Source organism: Anabrus simplex, chromosome 1 (genome assembly GCF_040414725.1).
Source record: "Anabrus simplex isolate iqAnaSimp1 chromosome 1, ASM4041472v1, whole genome shotgun sequence".
In the NCBI taxonomy this organism is placed as follows: Eukaryota; Metazoa; Arthropoda; class Insecta; order Orthoptera; family Tettigoniidae; genus Anabrus; species Anabrus simplex.
Genome location: NC_090265.1, coordinates 326,865,504 through 326,884,426, shown reverse-complemented (window position 1 = coordinate 326,884,426; position 18,923 = coordinate 326,865,504). Strand labels below are relative to the sequence as shown.

The 18,923-nt window shown below is 37.5% G+C and overlaps 1 protein-coding gene across 1 annotated transcript in view; it reads right to left on the bottom strand.

Annotated features, from left to right (window-relative positions):
• LOC136865838 (lanC-like protein 3) overlaps window positions 1-18,923 on the bottom strand; it is a 164,844-nt gene that overhangs the window by 60,476 nt on the left and 85,445 nt on the right. Inside the window, exon 3 of the mRNA XM_067142433.2 lies at window positions 16,171-16,389. Within this exon, the coding sequence (XP_066998534.2) occupies window positions 16,171-16,389 (219 nt within the window). The remainder of the gene's footprint in view (window positions 1-16,170; window positions 16,390-18,923) is intronic.

The window sequence follows — 18,923 nt, the reverse complement described above, 5'->3', positions numbered from 1 at the left end:
ACACTAAATTATTATACTCTCCACTGAATCATTTCCACTTTCAACGTCACTATTTTCAAGCCAGTTATGAATAGCCTCATCCATGCCGTACTTGGATGCCGCCTAATAGTTTATAACTAGCGGCAAACTGAGGTGCTTTTCATTTTCCGTATTTCAGCTCAGAGTTACTATTTACACCGAGAAAATAGCTTCAGGTATCATCTGACATCTATCGGGTAGGCTGCAAAACAAACAGAATAAATCTCTCTGACCAGCTAACCGCGATAATGAACTTATAAATGTCCCGTGAACCAGGACAGAAGTGTCCGTCAAAGTATGTTACCACCTTACGATCGCAGGACGGAAGGTTCCGTCAAAGTATGGCAATGAGTTAATTTAACTTGCTTAGCTATTGACTTCATAGGCAATAATATGTCTCTTTCTTCCTTTAACATACATAATTGGATTATTGTCCGGCTCCATGGCTAAATGGTTAGCGTGCTAGCCTTTGGCCTCAGGGGTCCCGGGTTCGATTCCCGGCAGGGTTGGGAATTTTAACCATAGTTGGTTAATTTCTCTGGCACAGGGACTGGGTGTATGTGTCGTCTTCATCATCATTTCATCCTCATCATGATGCGTAGGTCGCCTACGGGCGTCAAATCGAAAGACCTGCATCTGGCGAGCCGAACATGTCCTCGGACACTCCCGGCACTAAAAGCCATACACCATTTCATTTCATTGGATTATTCCATCTCATGTTAAGCTGGCTGACCCTACCTTTTTCAAAAGTGCTCCAGTGGAACTTCTCTCAAGTGCTGTCATTTTCTGGAAAATACTACTACCTGAAAAATAATTTTACCTAACATCTTTGCACACTAAACAAAATTAGGTTGGATTCTCACAGGACATCTTCCAAAAAACTTGGTGCAATCCAAGTCTCAATGCCATTACATCACTGCTAGCAACCAGCCTAACTTGGAAAGATTTTAGAAATTGGAAAAATGTTCTTCAGAGATCCCAAAGTATACAGTTCAGGAGGAAATATGTGAACAGCTTTTCCGGCAAACTACTTCTTGCACTTCAGAGGGCAGATTTGTGGTTCAGCTTCCTTGTATCTTAAATCCACCTGTTTTAATCAAAACTAAACCTCGTGCTCTTAAGGCTCTTTTTGCCATCCAATCTAAATTTAAGAATGACCTCTTGCTTAAACACCAATATTTCAAATTTACGTAAGAGTATGAAGCTCATGGAGGTGGTAAAAGAACTAAAGAGCCTAGCTTTTCAAATTCGGTTTATCTTAATCACCAGCCTGTCTGGTAAAATGAAAATCATCATGAAAAATATAGAGTAGTTTTCAATAGTTTTGCTTTGGATTCTCAAGGCATTTTCTTAAATGATACTCTTCTGATGGTTCCTCCAATTCAAGCTGATTTATCTCCTATTCTTCTAAATTTTCATTTGTTTCCTGTTGCGGTGATAGATTTTTGCAGGAATTGTGGTCTTCAATAGCAGATTGGGATGAAATTATACTTCCAACTTTTCGTCAAAGATGGCTTAACTACAGAAGTAGTCGTCTTGAAATTTCTGCTATTTCTACCCCTAGAGTTCTAATTAAGCATTTCCTGTAGATAATTTAGAACTTCACTTATATGCCGATAGTTCTGAAAAAGCATATGGTATGTTGTGCTTACTGTACATTGTTTCGAGAAATGAACCATCTTTTTCTAATCTCATGTCCTCAAAATCCAAGGTAACTCCTTTAAAAACTATCTCTCTACCCAGATTAGAGCTTTGTGCTGCCTTACTTGCTGTGATATTAGCCAAAAAATTACTTCGAACTTGAAAATTCATGTCTTTAAGACTTTTTATTGGATCGATTCTACTATAGCTTTGTCTTGTTTAGCTAAGCCTTCTACTCACTGGCAACCTTTTGTGGCTCATAGAGTTGCAAAAATTCAGGAACAAACTTCTGTAGATCTGTGGCATTATGTTCCCACTTGTGAAAATCCTGGTGACATCATTTTGAGAGGATGTACTATGCTATATCATATATGCCCCAAGAGTACAATGTGTAATATTGTGTAATACTTGTGGACTCATTGCAAGAACGATGGCTTGCTGTAAGAGGAAGTTATGCAATGCAAGCTTTCGGGAGCGCGTGGCTTTGGAAATCAGTCATTATCTTGCATAGTAACAGTGTGCAGTTTAGATATTTCGTATAAGTCATATAAGCCTTATATGTGTTACGTTGCAGTATGCCAGAGTGAGGTTTTGGCACAGGACTGTTAATGAGTAAGACGTTATATGTTATCAGTATTACAAAGCCCGTGGACTCAGTTTGCAATTGCGTAGTGCAAAAACTATAATCGGTACACGTTCCACAATCACGAAGACTGTGTGCGTTTTGTTATTTACAACTCGGTATAAATTAACGGTGTGTGCGGGAGCACCATATTTCAAAGACGGCAATCGAAGAAGCCAGGACCTGCAGTGTATTTTGTAACGCCATGCAGTGTGTTGCAATAATGGCATAAACTAAGCAGACGTAGCGTCTGGGGACCGTTATGGAAGCTGAGAACGACACCAGTTATGTTCATCATAAATTATCAGCATGCTTAGATAGAAGAATTAGCCTAGTTCGATCCTTATATAATTTAATTGTAAATGTCAGTCTATTTATGGCTGAGCTGTGTTTTCATTAATGTAAAATAATGTTTGGTTTCAGGGGATTTGCATGTTCGAACCCTGAAGTTTTCTTCTTGTTATTTTTCCTTTTTATTAGATGGAAAACAGGGAAATTATTAGGTGTAGATAGGGGTATGTGTTTGTCATGATGCTACTGTATATTCCAATTTATGTTATGAGATGTAGAATAGACTCTTTTATCGAGGAGGCTCCACAGCCTTTTGTATGGGAACATACTTCAGTAGGAAAAAGATTGTTTGTTTTAGTGCACGAAGCATGATTGCAGGGCAGATATATCCAGCATGAAAGTGCATCGTTGAGTTAGTGTCTTTCAGACAGGTAAAGAGGACTAGCTAATTGGGAATATGATGTGTTATAATATGAGAGAAAGGTAAGATTAGTCTGATAAACTGAGATTTATTCTAGATAGGTGTTAAGACAGGATGGAGATGCCTGCAAAGTATTATAATGGGGAAATGTAATTGTATCAGCTGCGTAATTAGAGAAAGGCTTGATTTGCCTAGACTGTTCTTTGATACTACAAGAGTTGAACTCTTGTACCACGAGGTGTTGAGGCCGGATGTGCCGTGTGTTTTATAATGTAGCTGTGTTGAAGTGAAATGTGTGATTAAGGCTGTATTAATGTGTATTGAAGAGCAATGAGTTGAGTAAAGGCCTAGTTATTGTACAATGAACAGAGCAATGATTTGCAGCGTTATATGTGTCCCCCATATGTCAGAATCTCTCAGGCAAGAAGTAAGAATCCAATTAGCGGATGTCATCTCTTGCGAGGCAGGCCGTCTTACAGCTGGACAATTTGAAGTGTTAGCAGATTTATGCTACGATGTGCAAGGTGATGTGATCTACCCTCAGCGTGTATGTAACTGAGCCAGGATTTCCTTGTGGTTTCCAAAAGAAGAAATTTATCATCTCATATATATTGTATTTCAGATATGCGGGTACACAGTGATGTTCTCCTTGTTTATATTTCTTTGCATGTAATTTACAGGATTTATTTGAGTGATTTGTTTATGTTTAATGGTGTCATTTATTTTACTGATATTTATGTGTCATTGTCATCGTTGATTAAATACTTCTTTCTTAAATATGAGCCCATAGCTCACTTTGATGGGAAGTCAGCTATTTTAGCTGTCCAACTTATGACAGAACAGTCTGTTTTTAAATTCAGTGTAGCTTTAAGTTAGGAACCCCTGGAATAACGTGATTTGTTTATAATTGTTGTAAATATAACATGTAATAAATATGGATCGGAACTAGTATAATTCTCTTCTGTCGCGGTATGTCTTATAAAACATTTATTGAAATGATATCCGTCCGGGATTTATTGTGATGAATTTAACTGCGTCGACTCGAAGTGAAGTGTATTTTTCCCCAGATTCTATTGTAAATATTTTGTTATTAATACGGGATATTGCCCGTTCTTTCATGTAATGGGTTAGTAATCTGTTAATAATGTGCACAGCACATACTTGTGATTTAGGCAATTGTTTGAGCCCTTTTCAAGCATTTGATTTATTTAATTTGTTTATAATATGAATCATCTATAATGTTCTTAGATAATAAATCCATCTTACACCTATTTTGCATTTTATTCATGGAATTATGTTGCTGTATCCCGTTCACATACCTATGGTATTTTATCCTGAGATTTTTTTTTTCTCTGATTTTATTTGATGAACCGAACACGCAGTTCTCCGACGGCGCTGGTAGACTTTATAGGATGGGAATGTTACAGTACTCCTAAGGCCAACTCATCCTAATCTGGAGGTTGTTAAACTAACAGAAGTCCATAAAACAGTAATTGCTGTACATGTCGCTATGGAAACGTATCCACTGCTTCTAAAATTTTCTACATTTCACAAACTTGTGCGAGTAATGGCCTACATACTAAGATGGAAGTTTTTGTGTTGGACCAGCCTTTGAAGACTCAACCATTTCTAACTACTGTTGAATTAAGAGAAGCTACTACCAAGATTTTATTTCTATTACAACAGGAAGCTTTTCCTGAAGAATTTTGATCTCTTAGCAAGGATCTTCCCTTGCTCAAGAGTAGCTAGCTTTTGTCTTTGTCCCCTTATCTTGATCAGGAAAACATTTTAAGAGTAGAGGGCAGACTTTCTTCTTCTGCTCTGCCTGAAGATAAAAGGCATTCTATTATTTTGCCTTCCAAGCACTGTAACAGTACAAGTGTATGATCCCAATTTTTAGGTTAGGAAATTTTCATGAAATAATTCGTAATATTATAAGAAGCATTTGTAGTAGGGAATTTTGTATCTGTGTATCTTTATATTGGTGTAACTTTAATTTGTGTAAGAGTCTGCACATGGCATGGCAGTGTAGGTTGCTCAAGTATTGTGCAACACAGAAAACAGTGGCTATATTGGGAAAGACGGTTGAAATCAGTTGAAAGTGTTGCAACAATGTGGCTTGGAAAACCGGGGTACAGCCAGGTAGTATAGGCTGAAGATTGGAATTGATCAATGTGTATGTACACGAGTGGACGTTCTATCAGCCGGTTGATAGCCAATACGAGGGCTTTGTTTCAAGCATGGTTGGGTTGACTGAGTGATGCGTGAAGATGTGCCTGTGAGGGCGTTGCTACCTGTAAACTTTTCGGGACGCTATAACCACATGTAGAAAGCTTATATATAAGTGTGCACGCGTGTGCGGTAAGTCATTCTGTTTCTGATTCTCATTCGGACCGGTATGCGGGATCTACTTCGCGCAGTTTCCGATGCGTTATTCTATTGTCCTTCAGTATCTGTTACAGAGTGAGCACTCTATAATTACAGATGCTTACAAGTTTCAGGTGGGCATTCTGTAAAAGACACCACTAAGTGTTTATCTGTTAGTCAAACTCTGTATTATTCTTCTATGAGATAATGTACAGTGAGTGTGGTGGTGCATACTGAATGCACATTCTGGAGAGGATGTATGGTTGTGCACAGAGCTAATTTTTGCTAAAGGAAATCGTTGGCCGAGTATGTAGTACTTTAGTTGGAGAAACGTGAGGGGTCACATTAACCTGTGCTGGAAGCTGGAATGAATCAAGACATCAATGAAGAGGAGTGTGAGCTCTTCGTAAACAAGGGTGTATCCGTATGTAGAGAAAGTCGTCGTACTTATCTTTACTAGAAAACGGTTTTTCTTCTGTGGCAGTAGGCAGTGCAGTGGGACTGTTACCTGGAGGTATATCATAAAATATATATAGAGAAAATAATTTTTATTGGTGGTTTGCAGATGTGTGAATTTTTGCCTTTTGTAAACGGCAAACACGAGATGGTCTCATCAAGTGATGGTTATTGATGGTGATTTGTAGACGTGTGTATTTTTGGCCTTTTGTAAACAGCAGTCCGGCTCCATGGCTAAATGGTTAGCATGCTGGCCTTTGGTCACAGGGGTCCCGGGTTCGATTCCCGGCAGGGTTGGGAATTTTAACCTTAATTGGTTAATTTTGCTGGCACGGGGGCTGGGTGTCTGTGTCGTCTTCATCATCATTTCATCCTCATCATGACGCGCAGGTCACCTACGGGTGTCAAATCGAAAGACCTGCATCTGGCGAGCCGAACTTGTCCTCGGACACTCCCGGCACTAAAAGCCATACGCCATTTCATTTTGTAAACAGCAAACACGAGTTGGTCTCATCAAGTGATGATTATTGATGGTGATTTGTAGATATTTGTATTTTTGCCTTTTCGTAAATGGCAAACACGAGTTGGTCTCATCAAGTGATGATTTTTGTTGGTGGTTTATAGTTGTCTGTACATATGCCTTTTGTAAATGGCAAACACAAGTTGGTCTCATCAAGTGATGATTATTGACGGTGGTTTGTATATGTTTGTATTTTTGCCTTTTCGTAAACGGCGAACACGAGTTGGTCTCATCATTTTTGTTGGTGGTTTGTAGTTGTTTGTATATTTGCCTTTTGTAAATGGCAAAGACGTGTTGGTCTCATCAAGTGATGATTATTGTTGGTGTTTGTCATATTTTTAATTTTATTTTGGGAGTAAAGTCATTGGAATGAAACTTGCAGTAAATCTTTTATCGGTGGAGTAAGGATGAACCTGGCATGCTACCCAAATTTAATTTCAGGGGTGAACAGTAACAGGTAAGGTTATAAAGCAAGTCTGGAGCCTTGTCAGCCTGATGACCGTCGCCTCAGGAGAGGGAGATCTTTTTTTCTCTAAATAGTTAATTATTCCTGTAAATTTTTACAGGTGTTGCCCAATTTTGTTGTTGAGAATTATCCTAGTGACCATTTATCCATTTAGTATTTTCAATTTCGCCAAGAGGTTAGAGCATCATCTCACTAAGTTAATCATAAGGCAATTTGATTATAAAAATTTGCATGCTGGTGGTCGCACTTTGCTACACATTATCCGGGATCATTAGTGGCTTATTAACGGAATTCATAAGGTTACGTCTTTAATAAGTAAACGTGTTACATGTTTTCATGCCAACCCTTTATCTGCATCTCAGCTTATGGGTGATTTACTTTCTTTTAGATCACAATCTTGTCGTAGTTTTGCATACACCGGCCTTGATTACGCCGGTCCTTTTTTCTATCGAGCTAATCCCATGAGGTCTACCTCAAAGACCTTAGGTAAGGCTTACATTGTCTTGTTTGTCTGTATGTAACAGGAGCCATTCATCTTGAACTTGCAACTAATTCCTCTACTTCTTAGCTGCTTTTTTCACGATTTTCTTCTCGTAGAGGTATTCCTTCAGAAGTTTTTCGTGATAATTCGAGAACATTTTCTGGAGGTTCTGAAGAATTGAAGCGAACCTTTTCCTCCCCTTAAGCCCAAGAGAAAATACAAGATTTTGCTCACTTAAAGGGATTTAAGTGTAATTTTATCCCCCCTTATGGACCTCATCATGGTGGTCCTTGGGAATCTTGTGTTAAGCTTACCTAACAGCATCTGAAGAGAATTTTGAATTCATCTACTTTTTCTTACGAAGAATTTAATTCTTTTCTCATTCTAATTGAGGGTATAGTTAATTCTAGGCCACTTACTCCTTTATCTCAGGATCCTGAAGATCTGCTTCCACTCACTCCCATGCATTTTCTGATAGGACAGTCATTGACTTCCTCTCCTCCAGTGTCGCTTTGGAGACTTGATGAATCCTTACCAATTTTATGGAGAAAGGTGGAAGCTGCTCGTGACACATTCTAGCAATGCTAGCGGCTGGAATATCTGGGGCAGCTTCAGGTGATAAGTAAGTGGAAGGTGGAGAAACCTAACATCCAAGTAGGTGACATGGTACTCCTTCGAGAAACAAGCCCTCCTCTAGTTTGGGAACTTGGGAGAGTTGTCCAACATTTTGCAGGACGTGACAAAAGGATCTGGGTTGTTAAGGTCCGCACAAGTAATGGAGTCTTTATTAGACCTATTATGAATGGTGTGAAAATGTCGCTCATAGGGTCTATTGGTGCATGCATTTCAGTGGGCTTGGCAGACTGATATGTAATAGCAACGGCTGGCTCGGTGAGGAAAGCAACGGGAAACTACCTCACTCCTCATTTCCCTAATACGCCTCTTCAGTGACGCCTAGGCTATTTATGACAGCTGTTGGCAGAGCTGCAGAGAATCAAACCAGCCTTCGGGCTGAATACCCAACATACATACTTCTGTTTGTCCTCTTCCTCTCGAACCTTCATGATTGATTTTTAATCACTTTTTGTGAGCCCTGGAAGAATTATTTTTCGCCCTTCTTTCTGCCCACCCCCCAATATGGTTCATGCTTCACATGAATGTACTTGCAGTTTGATGATAAATTTATGTTCACACTTTTTACATCTCGGTACCTCTCGTTTTTGATCAACTTTGTTATTTACTGATGTTAATCTTACCTTGAACTTGCTCCTAATTCAAGTATCTCTTCAATCTGGAAGAGTATACATTCACCCTTGGTATGTGTTCATGTCACAGGTTTAATGAAAACTATTTTTTGTGATTTCTTGGCAGATACGCTGACCATGTGGTCATGAATTCCTAATTTTCTTACTGGCTAGTATCACCTGGACATGTTGCTCACGTCATTGACAACTTTAACTCTGACGGTAGTGATGATGTAACCTTACACTGCTGTCTTCCCTTTCATTGCTTATTCTTTTTATTATTTAATCTTTTCTAAATTATTTATTGAATGTTATTACTAATATTCCTTCAGGACCTTTTTTTGTATTTTTTTGTATTTTCTTGTATTATGTTATTATTCTCCACAGTAACGAAATTCTTAGTTTTCCAGCACTATTTTTCATCTTCCTCCTCTAGAACATTTCATCTCGCCATATAATGCTAGCAGGAGACTCGCTAGCTTTCATTCAGCCATCAGAAGGCCAACCACTTGCTAGCGCAACATGTACTTTCACTGCAGCTCTGAGCCATGCCGACATGTCAATATAGCAGCTAGCATGAACTTCAGTCACATCTGCATGGCAGAGATTTTCACGTTCAATGCAGAAACACAACAGATGGCAGTTTGGACTCTATATTTAATGACAATTTATTCATCTGCCTTTCTTCGCATTCCCCAGTAGTATTCAGTTCTCATGGCTCTTTCTTTTAAAATATTGCTGACGACTGGTTCATCTAGCCACCGGTGAGGATCTGTTTACCCAGTTTCTTTTCTTCGCCCAGTCATCGAAATTTTATGGCTGAAGGCTCTAAATGCTGCTATTTGGTTGTTTAACCAATTTTATTAGACTTTTTTCTCTCTCTCTCTGGAGGAGCGCTACAAATGACAGAGAATCTCTTTTTTCTCCAAGATTCTGCTATCTAGTTAAATAGTCTTTTTGAACTTCTGTCAATCAATTTTCTTTTCTCTATTTAAATTTAACATTTTCTTGTAATCTTTAATTCACTTTAATATTTTCTTGTTATCAAAACTTTTGTAACTTAAATTATGGTTTGACATTAGTCAGCCTATAATGTAGTTTATATGGTTTTCTTTCGGCTTATGCTGAATTTTTCTAGTTTCAATAAGACATCAGTCTTATTTACATTCACCAATCAATGTGCAGTACCCTTGCCTGTTTAGCTCAAGGTCACACACTTAACTCCCTTTCATTATTGTAGAATTTTTACTTCTTTTAATGTGATTATTTATTCTTAATATTGTTAAAATAAATCATGTAACTGCTGTTCCTTACAACCCACTTTTCTGTTCTCTCCTTATCCCCGAAAACTTACGATCCTTTCCTAAGTTTTCTCCACCTTGCAACTGTTTGTTGGCGTGAAACTGTCAATGCAATACCTTGCATCTGCAGGGAGATACGGAGTCATGGTAGTTTGTGCTGAGTTTGGTTGTGGGGGTAAGTTTATATTTATCCTGGAATAATCTGAAACAATACTGTGGTTTTAAAATGTAGTTCCTTGAAATAACTAGTAGTTTTAAGTCTTGTCCTGGAAAGGAAGAAAGATAAATCCTCTTCAAGCTGTAATATTTTTAAAAATAGGTTCCATAATGGATCTGATTAAAGAATATTTAACTAAATCTGACGATAGTTAGACTCTGAATTCCACTTCCGAAGGTAAGACTGGTAATTTACGGTGGAAGAGATCATATCCTAAAATGGGTTTCAGTCACTTAAAAGGTCGAGTGCAGTACCAGTGAGACAAGCAGAAATGAAGTACGACAATGAGTAATGAAAACATTTAATTTAGTTATCTTTTTTCATTCATTATTAGAGACTCCAATACAGCAGAAGTGTCTGAAGAACACAATAAGCCAAGAACAAAAGCAAGCTCAGCAGACAGTGCCATCTACAGGTGAGTTATTTTTGCATTTTTGTAATGAGATACTGCACTGAGTAGCACTGCTCATACTAAGTTTTCTTCCTAATCATTAACTGTTATCACATGCACTTCTTCTTCTTAGCCTAGTCAGGAGCTGGGAACAGAGAGGGTTTGTTCTTCAGAGCTGCTAGAATTCATCACGTTTTCCCTTTGTCTCAATGAATTCTTATAAACACAATGGGCGTGGATCCAAATCCTGATAGTATACTTCACAGTATTTTTCCACTTCTGTAAATAACAACTGACCTTTTTCTTCTTCTTATGCTTCTTCTTTTAATTTTACTACAAAGCCCCTTTAATAATAACACTGAATAGTTCTGTTGCTACAATGTAATTGTATTCCTTTTCCAGAAACAGCTTCGAAACTTCATACAGAACCTTCATCAGCTGCTACCTGCCTGAACCGAGAACTAGAAGTGTGCAGCAGCTTGAGCTTATCTGATCAGGAACAAGATGATGACAATCCAGACTGGAGTAAACTAGAGGCAGAAGACTTGGACAAAGATTCAGCTGAAGGTGAAAGTAATTCCTTTCAAAAGTGTTCTGAAGACAAGGATAATCAAATATTAGTTCACGGAAGAAAACGTAAAAGAAAGTAAAGACTCGACAAGAGCTAGTAATAAGCAACGATGAGTGGAAGGGAAGAGTTACCTCAGTTTCTGCAGATCCAGAGGTGAGGTTACTGTTATCCGAGATGTGAATAGAGAACAACATAGGATGAAGGATTCATGTCACTCTAAATCATGCGGGGAAAAAAGTTAGAATGTGTGATTTGTTTCTAGAGCCTGAAAGAAAGAATATATTTGACAGATTCTGGAGCACTTTGACATGGGATCAGAGAAAAGTCTATGTTGAAAATTTAGTTGTTCTGACCCCTACACACAGAGAAACTAAAATTTCACCTTCTCCCACAAAACGCCAGAACAGCCTTTACTACCAACTAAATCATTCTGACAGGGGGCATGTACCAGTTTGTAAGAAAATGTTCTTGGAACACTCTTGCACTAGGAGAATGATCGGTACTAAACTGGGTTACAACGTCTTCACAAGGAATGCATGACAGTCAATTAACTCTTTTAGTACCAGTCAGTTATAGGTGGCATATTTATAGAATACCAGGCTTTATTAAAGAAATAGCAATGTTTCACTAAAATCATTATAACTTTCTTATTATTGAACACTTGTCTCCAAACTTTTTACTTATCATAGGAAGGGAGTTGCTTTACATGTTTATTAAGGAATATACTATGTTACATTAACACTGCAACATATACAAAATATTAGTTTAATGATTATAAAAATAAAAATTGATGAGTCAAAATTGAAAGAAAGAATCCTAAATCAAATCATACACTAATGAATATTACTGCCTGCAGCTACACGCTCTTAGTTTACTATTTGGAAAATGTAAATATCTTAAGCACTATAGTTTCTAATTTTAAAAAAATATTGTATTTCACTATACATTAGGACCTGGTGTTTCAAGATACAGCCATGAGGGCTCAAACGGGTGTCAATTCCAACTGAAACTTCCATTAAACACTGTAATGCATATAGGGATTGTTATCACTACTGCCTGCATCACTGCCTAGACTATATATATTTCCATCACTCTCCAAATCAGTAAAACTGTCACTTTCACTAATGACAATACTATGAGGTTTATGGTACCGTGGAATGTCATCGCCACTCTGACTTCCTGTCTCTGAAATAACATCACCAACATCATTATTACATGACCCTGATATAGCTACTTATCAGGGTTACGTGAATGATGGTGATCCACGAAATATCACTGTAATATTTGTCACAAATGGAAGATAGTAATTGCTTTTACTCAAATAAAGTCTCAAATCCCAGGTTAATTAAGAAACAATACGAAATATTTTATTTTAGAGAATACATACTTTACTGCCTTACAACAACTATTTCTGCTATGTCGCAGCGCTTCCGTAAGTGTTTTGTTTGTCCAACACTCTCGTCTGTGATGTCTTTGCTCACTGAAGTTCTTTGGTGTCGTTTTATTGATTTTTCTCATTCGATGTAATTTGGTGGGTTGTCACTTCATGTGCATTAACTGATTCATTAAACGATTTATTGGTCCAGGGATCATGCTATTTCCCTTTTAAAATATACATATATATGTATGTATTGGTCCATGGATCATGCTATTTTTCAACAAAATACCTGCACTCCCATTCGCTAGAAAGAGAGCTCGTTGGTGCCAGCCCTGGACCTCAAGAAAAAAAAAAAAAAAAAAAAAAAAGACGGCGCGAGTAGCGGAATGCAAGACATATGGCCAAAGATAACAAAAATCGCAGACATAGCACTCCCATTCATCGGTGCCAGCCCTGGACCTCAAGAAAGAAACAAAAGACGGCGCAAGCAGCGGAATGCAACACCATGGACTCCTATTTACAGTCAGTAAATACGTATAAATATTTCTTGCTAGTAACGACGGTATTTCTTAATCAACCTGGGATTTGAGACTTTGAGTTAATCAATGATTACCTTTTGTTTTCGTGGATCACCATCGTTCACGTAACCACTTATCAGATTCAACGTAGTCATTATCGGCACAAACTCTATTAATATATTTGGCTAAATTGTCATCATTCTGGAACACATTCTGCGTGGCAGAGGCCATTTTCCTACTCACTGCCTTGCATGGTGTACACAACAGGGGGAGCTTTGAAAAAAAAATAATTTCTCTGTAAATAAAGCAATCAGCGTGACGGTTGTAGTAGATTTAGAAACAACAGGCTTTGCCGATTTTATATTGTTTAGATCATCTACTTTGTGTTGCTATCTGTCAGAAAACTGAGAACTACAAGCATATATGAAACTGCTTGCTTGAGGAGGGCTTGGCAATTTTCACTCACTTGCCGAGGAATGCTTTTGTGCTCTCTGGTATTCTAAGAGTTAAGAAAAATTTAAATTTGCAAGAAGTCAGTGCCTCACAAATGAGATGATTCTCTCTTTCTGATCTGCAATCTCTCAATAACCTATTGCTGGAAGAAAACATAGAAACAATACCTTGAACAACAATTTTCTTCTTTATCTGATCTGTACAAGGCCTACCTCAAGAAATATAAAGAAGGGAATAAATCACCGGTGCCAAGGAATAATAATATAAGAGAATTTATTGGACTCCAACCTATTCAATACATTACAGGATGTTAACATTTTTAGTTAAACATCGTTAAAATGGAGACATGTTTCGCCCTCCATGTGGGGCATTACTTGTCAAGGAATACTTCATTTTCCAGGTTCAATTCAATGAACATAGCATTGTTTTGTCTTTGGAATGATGTATGTGTTACGTGTTGTTCTTATGAGGAGGAGGAAATATTGAGAAGGTAATATGGAAAAAAAGCATTGTGATAGAAAGGACCGTATAAGAGATGAAAACTCTAATGATAAAAACCTTGCTTTGGATAGTAAATATCAAGTTCTAACTACGGACTTCCAAGCTGTTAATAATGTTTCACGTTTGAATGCTTGTGCGCTGTACTACAAAAATAAACTCGCCATGCATAACTTAACTGTTTACAATCTAGTCACTAAACATGTTTTATGTTATTGGTTTGATAAAACTCAAGGGGACCTGTCAGCTTCAACCTTTGCTAGATTCATTATCAACTACATGGAATGCAATTTAAGTGAGAATGGTGGTCCTGTAATAATATATAGTGATGGTTGCACCTTTCAAAATAGGAACAGCATTATGGTCCAGTGCCCTTCTAAGTTATGCAATCAGACCTAAAAGGGTAGTTGTACAAACATTTCTTGAAAAGGAGCACTCGCAGATGGAGTGTGATAGTGCCTATGCAGTTAATGAAACAAATCTTTGCCAACAAAACTTGTATCTACCTTCCAATTTGTTGAAAGCCACAAAGGAGGCTTGAACAAAGCCATTTCCTCATGAGGTTAAGGATGTGAGATACATGTTCTTTGAGAATTACTCTGAAGCCAGACAAATGTGTTTTCCCTCTATTTGTCCTGGAAATCATGTAAGTGATCCAGTAGTAATGGATTTATGAGTTTTATATTATGATCCTGATAACACAATCAAGTATAAGTAAGATTCTAAACTAACAGATTCTTATTTATTGTTATCTTCAATACGGAACAAATATGAGATTAGTTACTTGTAACTATCAAGTATGCCACAGATTTTGATTCCGAATTGAAGAATCTTCCCACCCTGGATGATGAAGTACATCAGTTGCATAAAGAAAGATTTAAGATTACAAAGAAAAAGTACGATCATCTGCAACGGATGAAGCCAGTGCTTCCCAGTTCGTGCTGTCAGTTCTATGAAAACATTCTTTTTAAAGTGGAATGAAGAGAAGTATAGTCTCATAAGGAATGAAATTCCTCCACTGTGTATGTATTCTCCTTGTTTAAATAGCTAAACCATTTTTCCATTTCTGTGTCATTGTAAATGTGTCAGTTTGCTTTAATAAAATGTAAAAGTTTCTCTATTAGATCCTTCTAATTACTTCATATCTGCAAAATAAAATGAGGCAATACCTCATACCTACATTAATTTTTATTCAAAAAATATATTCGCCGTTTTAACAGTGGTGTAAATTTGAACACACATTTAAGTGTCTCTGAATCAAATTTGAAAGATATACAACCCAACAATAAGGAATAAAATAGTTTTTCACTTCTCCTATAAAATGAGAACTTTGTAGATATGAGATATGTATTTTACAATGTCTTTGTACCTAGTTTATTTTAACTTGTATTCTTCATGATTTTTTACTATTAGCAGAGGATGATTCCATGAGGATCAAAACATGTCCTAACATTAAATAAACTATTCACTGTAACTAAATAGTTTGACAATCATATGGAATAGTGGAAATGCTTAAGAAAGTTTCTTTTGAACATTTTTGTCATCAAATTGGTTCATGGATCCCTGAATAACAAAATTTGAGTAACTGATTTTGTGTATATAACATACATTTTCAACACAGATCTTGTTCGCTTCTTGTATGTAGAATATTTTATATACCTCATGCATGCATAATACTTGAAGCTGCAGTGAAGTGATGCACCTATGAAATGTTTTATACACATTATGCATGCATACTGCCTGGGTGGTATAAGATGAGGGGTAAACAAAGCTACTACCTACTTCACAAACATCGCACTTACTTCAAGTTCCTCCCTCTGATAAACATTCGCTAGATTTTTCTTTAAGAAATCAAGGGTTACGAACTGTGGACATTCATCCCTACTTTCTGTAAGGTTGTTTGTACTTAGTTTGTACTTATCTCTCAAACACCCTCAATATCTCAAAATTAGCTATGGCCAGGCCAGTGTTAAACAAGGGGTGAAACTCAAATACAAACAAGGATTTTTACTAGGCATATTATGAACAACAAGAAGGGAGAAGAAATGAGGATATAAGGAAAAAAAGATAAAGGTGGAAAGGTTGAGTGACAAGAAAAACAAACCAAGTTTTCTTTGGACGTATGAAATGGATGCGTCAGTTTGCTTTAATAAAATGTAAAAGTTTCTCTATTAGACCCTCCTAATTACCTCATATCTGCAAAATAAAATGAGGCAATACCTCGTATCTACATTAATTTTAATTCAAAAAATATATTTGCAGTTCTTCAAAGAACATCATAAACTAAACATCTGTCTGATGCTGATTTAGAAGTACCTGGAGCTCCATGACACCAATGAACCAACTCATCAGTTTCTGGACGAGATCTGCTTCCGACTTCATCCATGGCACAGGGGAAGTTTCCATTTCGAGTCTGAAGTTTTAGTAAAAAGTCAACGCTAGCCTTCACATCATTCTCAATACTTGGATCAGAATGAATAAAATTTGGAAAAGACATTAACATCTGAAGAATACTGCACAGTCCATGAGCAGCACCTGGAAAGAAAATATTATATCATTCTAACATAATTGGTCTGTTATTGGAAATTATAAATTTTTCAGCTAACTCATTCTTGGTTGTCAGTGTTTTGCCCCAGTGAGCCAATTTGGGCGCATCAGTTGGTAACTAGCACACCTACCAAAATGTACGGCTAGTGCATGTAGAGGAGGCCACTGCACAGGCTACCTGGAGCCTCATGAAGTGCCAATACACTATGAGAGACTTGGTCTCTTTTACAAAAATTGATACCTGGCGTGAAATGCTGGCAACCAAGAATGAGTTAGCTGAAAAATTTATAATTTCCAATAATGGACCAATAATACTGGAATTATGAATTTACTCATTCACGACAAATATTTCAAGTTCCCTATGGAAATCAACATCTACAGCAAAATATTACATTGTAAGCGTAAATTCAATGTCTTGTTGACAAAGATATCGAGAACTGAAGTGAGTGTGGATTACAGAGTAAATAGAGGATATTTTTCCATTCTCAGATCCCCCTGTGGTGGTGGGGGGAGGGGGTAGATAACATTCATTCTTGCCATAAGAGATGACTAAAAGGGGCTCCAGTGGCCCTTAACTTGGGAGCATGGGTTAGCGACCACGAGGACTTTAGCTGAGTCCTGGTATTGCTTTCACTTACTTGTGCCAGGCTTCTCACTTTCATCTATCCTACCCGACCTCCTTTGGTCAACTTGTGTTCTTTTCTGACCCTGATGGCATTAGGGTTTCAAGTCTTTCATTTTCACGCCCAGCCCTTTTCTTCCTTTGACCGATACTTTCATTTTTCGAAGTATCAGACCCCGTTTCTTTCTCCTGATTAGTGTTAATAGAGGATGACTGCCCAGTTGTATTTCATCTTAAAACAATAATCACCACCACCACTTCTCAGATTTCTCATTTCTTTCGACCTTGAATTAGAATCCCTGTGAGGGGCGAGATCTCTAATATTCACCTGAAAAATTATTTTTCAGCAATATTTAATGGTTTTCTTTTTAAGATCACTGAGGAAGAGAATTGGTCGAAACATATTCAATGTAATATGTAATAAATACGTTATATCTATATTTGTGTATGTAATTGTATTTGAAGGATCATGAAAATTTATAAACTATGATCATAGCCCTGTTTTACAGGATTCCTTTAGACATACCAGTCAATACGGATCAAATAGAATGGTCAGGTTTATTAATAATGTAACATTATTACATACCCATAAGAAAATGAACATTTATAATTATTTACAGTATGTTAGTGTGTTACGCTAGCACCATGATGTACGTAGGGGTAGTGTGCCAGCTTCTTACCTGGAGGCCCCGGGTTTGATTACCGGCCAGATCAGGGACTTTTACCTGGATCTGAGGGCTGGTTCAAGGTCCACTCAGCTTACGTGATTAGAATTGAGGAGCTATCTGATGGAGAAATAGCGGCCCCGGTCTAGAAAGCCAAGAATAACGGGCGAGAGGATTCGTCATGCTGACCAGCGGTCGCTTGGTAGGCCAAGGCCCTTTAGGGCTGCAGTGCCATGGGGTTAGGGGGTTAGAGTGTTGCATTTCATGTTCCAACAGACTGAAAAAATATAAGCTACATTAACCAAGTCGACACCAAAAAAGAATGGTTTCCTTCTTAACAGATTTCTTTAATGAGATTCCATCTACACATGTATACCAGGTGTTCTCTCCTTTTTACAATTTGCTTTATGTTACACCAACACAGACAGGCCTTATGGCGACAATGGAATAGGAAGGACTAGGAGTGGGAAGAAAGCTGCCATGGCCTTAATTAAGGTACAGCCCTAGCATTTGCCTGGTTCAAAATTGGGAAACCAAAAAACTATCATCAAGGCTGCGGACAGGGTTCGAACCCGCTATCGCTCGAAGGCAAGTTCACAACTGTGCGACACTAAACGCATAGCCAACTCGCTCGGTATCCAGGTGTTCTCAATCTGGTGCTCTTGAAAGGGCTTTTGGTATTCTTATTACATGAGTAAAAGTATGCTTGTGAGCATGAATCCAGAGATCCTTATTCAGGGTGAACAAAATCAAAATTTGGGAAATGAAAGAAATTATATTTTCATTTCAGTTAAAATCAGAAAGATTCCTTTCTACAATAAGTGACGATGAACTGCAACATTTCCCAGAACACACACATCATACTCTCCAGTCTTGGTCAAGCCCAGTCTGATAGTCCTAAAATTATCCAGCAAGCAATTCAAAATCTTTTGAACAAATTCGATAGGCGTTATTTTGGGGAGAAGATAACAAACAACTGTTTAACACAGTATATAACCTCTTTCAATCTTCTGTAATACAACTATTGAGATTCAACGTGTTCCCTAAATATCTTGGTGTCACCTTTGACCATAATTTGACCTTCAATAAACATTTAATTTGTTTACAAGGTAGCCACACTTTTCAGTGATGACTCAGTTAATGTAACTTTAAAGCTTTTCTATGTGTTGAAAACATTATAACATACCTGTAAAAAAATTTACACTATTAAACAAAGAATGACATGTTTCATTCTA